We start from the raw sequence: 3,699 nt of genomic DNA, 5'->3' as shown, positions 1-3,699 counted from the left end.
GATCCTGGGCCGGCCAGCACTTAGTGCCTTCTCAGCTGTTGTCTCCACCTACCATTAGAAGATAAAGTTCCCTGTGGGAGACTTGGTTGGCGAAGCGCGAGGTAACCAGGTGACCTCTCGGCGCTGCTATGTAGACGCTGTTCGGGCCGAAGCCAGAAAGGTTCGGCGGACTCAAGGAGCCGAAGTACACGCTGTTCAAGAAGTGTCGAATCCCCGCACTTCAGAGGAGAAGGAATTACTGCAAGTATGCCCCGACCGCGCCGAGACAACTGTCCAAGTGGCCGCCGAAATGCCCGCCGAATTGATGTCCGAATAGGCCGCTTGCCTTCTCCGAAACCAAGACGTCTTCGCCTGGGCGCCGACTGATCTTGCGGGAGTCCCTCCTACTGTCGCCGTGCACCGCCTCAACGTCCTTCCAGGAGCTCGCCCCGTCAAGCAGAAGCGACGCCACTTCGGCCCAAAGCAGAATAAAGTCATCCGAGAGGAGGTGCAGAAGCTGCTGAAAGTTGGACACATCAAGGAGGTGCACTTCCCTACATGGCTATCCAATGTAGTCTTGGTACCGAAGCCGGGCAACAAATGGCGGGTATGCGTGGACTTCCGAGACCTGAACAAAGCCTACCCGAATGACTGCTACCCGCTGCCAAGGATTGATCAGCTGGTCGACTCAACCTCCGGATGTGAATATATCTGTATGCTTAATGCTTATCAGGGATATCACCAAATCTCTCTTTTTGTAGAAGACCAAGATAAGGTCAGTTTTATAACAGCAGATGGAACTTTTTGCTATACCGTTATGTCATTCGGACTAAAGAACGCAGGAGCCACTTACCAACGACTGATGGACAAAATCTTCCACAACCAACAATGCCGTAACATTGAAGTATATGTTGATGACATACTGATTAAATCCGAACGAGGGGCCTCTCTCATCGCCGACGTAGAAGAAACCTGTAACACTCTTCGGCGGTACGACCTTAAGCTGAATCCGGCCAAGTGCCTATTCGACGTCTGAGTGGGGAAGTTCCTTGGTTACATAGTAACCGAGAGGGGAATTGAAGTCAATCCGGATAAAGTGCAAGCGTTGTCTCAGATGTCCCCGCCACGCAACATTCGAGAAGCACAAAGATTGGTTGGCCGGATCACTGCATTGTCCCGATTCATCTCCAGATCAGCAGAGCAGTCTTCTCTTCTTCAAGGTGTTGAAGAAGGCTTTGAATGGAACAAAGACTCGACAAGGCCTTCTCAGAGCTCAAGGTGTTCTCTAGGAAACCGCTAAGGGCACAGTTCGGTCCTAAATTTGCAACCCATCTACTTCTCTAGGATGCACTAGATACTCCAACCTAGACTGCATGGATGCTTGTCCTGTCCAAGCTAATGCCTTCTCATAGCTCAAAGAATATCTATCTCAACTTCCCCGGCTCGCCAAGCCTTCTCTAGGAGAACCGCTATGGATGTATTTGGCCGCTTCCGACTCCGCCGCCAGTTCGGTCCTAGTCAAACAAGAAGGTCAGTCTCAGCAACCCATCTACTTCTCTAGTCACCTTCTTAAAGATGCAGAAACTAGATACTCCAACCTAGAGAAGCTGGCATGGATGCTTGTCCTGTCCATGCGGAAGCTACGCCCCTACTTCTTATCTCATCCGGTCACGGTCATGACCAATAGCAACTTGGGTCGGCTCCTCACACAGCCAGAAGTCTTCGGGAGACTCATCAAATGGGCGGTGGAACTCAGAGAGTATGACATCCAATATCAGCCCCGAACGGCCATCAAAGCTCAAGCCTTAGCCGACTTCCTCACTGAGATACCCGAAGGCGAGACGGAGGAAACATGGAAGGTCTACGTAGATGGTTCTTCCAATCGGCAAGGAAGCAGAGTCAGAGTGGTATTAGTCTCTCCCCAAGAGGAAGAAATCCGGCTCTCCATCAGACTAAGTTTTCAAGCCTCTAACAACGAGACTGAATATGAAGCCGTGCTCGCCGGTCTTCAAGCGGCCAAGCGGATGGGAGCTGCCCGGGTGCATTTGCACTCCGACTCTCAACTGGTGGCACAACAAGTGGAGGGGAATTACGAAGTCCGCAACGATCGACTCCGCCGATATGCTGAAGCCTTCGTAAAACTAAAGGCGGAGTTCAAAGAAGTCTCTCTCCAGAAGATTCCCCGAACAGAAAATACTAAGGCGGATGAATTGACCCGATTAGCAACCTCTGTGACTGAATGGACGAATGAAGAACCAATCACTCAGATTGCCTTCATCGCCCAAATCGATCAATCCGAGCCGGTTGCGACCTTGGACGACTGGAGAGCCCCACTCCTAAACTTCCTCCAATCCGGAGCAACACCATCCGATCCGGATCAAGCAAAGATACTACGAAGACGTGCGGCTCGGTTTACACTGGTTGGAGATCAACTATATCGGCGGGCGTTCTCTCGTCCTCTTCTGAAGTGTTTGGGACCAGAGGACGCCAAGTATGTCTTGCGGGAAGCCCACCAAGGATGCTGCGGCAATCACCCCGGAGGAAGGTCGCTTGCCCGAAAGATCCTACTGGCCGGCTATTTTTGGCCGACTCTCCAAGCCGATTCGGCGAAGATGGTCTCCACCTGCCTTCACTGTCAGAAATACCAAACCTTCTTTCGGTGACCGACGGATACATTGAAGGCCTCCACTACTTCAAGCCCTTTCGACCAGTGGGGCATGGATATCGTGGGACCTTTCGACCAGTGGGGCATTGATATCATGGGACCTTTCCCGGCTGGACCACAACAGAAGAAGTTCCTCCTTGTCGCCGTCGACTATTTCTCCAAATGGGTCGAAGCCGAACCCCTCGCCCGAATCACCGAAGAAGTCGTCATCAAATTCCTATGGAAGAGCATTGTCTGCCGGTATGACATTCCCCAATGCTTAATCTCCGACAACGGCTGCCAGTTCCAAGGAAAGAAGATCCAAGCTTGGTGTAAAGGGCTTGGTATCCAGCAGGCATTCACCTCAGTTGCCTACCCGCAGGCCAATGGACAAGCCGAAGTCACCAACCGGGAGATACTACGCGGGCTGAAGACTAAGCTAGATCATGAAGGAGGCAGCTGGGTGGAGGAGCTACCTTGCGTCCTATGGTCTTACCGAACCACGCCAAGGGAGAGCACCGACATGACACCATTTAACTTAGTGTATGGAGGGGAAGCCGTCATACCAATAGAAGTTGGAGTGCAATCAGATCGGAGACGGTTCTACGATGAAGGCAACGGGGAGCGCCGAAGGATGGAATTAGACCTCGTCACAGAAGATAGAGACCGAGCCGCCGCTCGGCTAACAACATACCGCCAAAGGTTGTGCAACACTTACAATCGAAGAGTGATACCCAGATCTTTTCAAGTAGGCGACCTGGTATGGAAGAAGGCAAGGCCGGCTGGCGACGTGGGCAAGCTTGAGCCACCTTGGGAAGGCCCTTACCGGGTGATCAAGAAGACAATAGTCGGTGCCTACTATCTATCTAATCTGGATGGCAAGGATTTGATTAGACCCTGGAGCGCCACGCATCTCCAACCTTATCGCACTTAGCATCCCAGCGCGATAATGTCACTGTACGTCCTATGCATTTCTTATACTTGAATAACAATGATATTGTCACAGGGCCTCCTTCGGTCGTCAAGGCTTTTCCGTCATTCTTCAATACTCTCCCGGCTCGGACATAGCCGCGGAT

General features: G+C 51.9%; 1 protein-coding gene across 1 annotated transcript; it reads left to right on the top strand.

Moving 5' to 3' along the window:
- Positions 1-1,454: 1,454 nt before the first annotated feature.
- On the top strand, positions 1,455-2,642 carry LOC141832648 (uncharacterized). Its single transcript, XM_074720112.1, has one exon. It carries the CDS (start codon positions 1,455-1,457, stop codon positions 2,640-2,642), a length of 1,188 nt encoding a protein of 395 aa, XP_074576213.1.
- Positions 2,643-3,699: the final 1,057 nt, after the last annotated feature.

Source organism: Curcuma longa, chromosome 7 (genome assembly GCF_044706935.1).
Source record: "Curcuma longa cultivar G26 ecotype Majalengka, Jawa Barat chromosome 7, ITB_CL_G26_1.1, whole genome shotgun sequence".
NCBI lineage: Eukaryota > Viridiplantae > Streptophyta > Magnoliopsida > Zingiberales > Zingiberaceae > Curcuma > Curcuma longa.
This window is presented reverse-complemented; position numbering and strand designations above follow the sequence as displayed.

Coding starts and splice junctions, on each gene's coding strand:
- LOC141832648 (XM_074720112.1), top strand. CDS start 1,455: ATGTATTTGGCCGCTTCCGACTCCGCCGCCAGTTCGGTCCTAGTCAAA.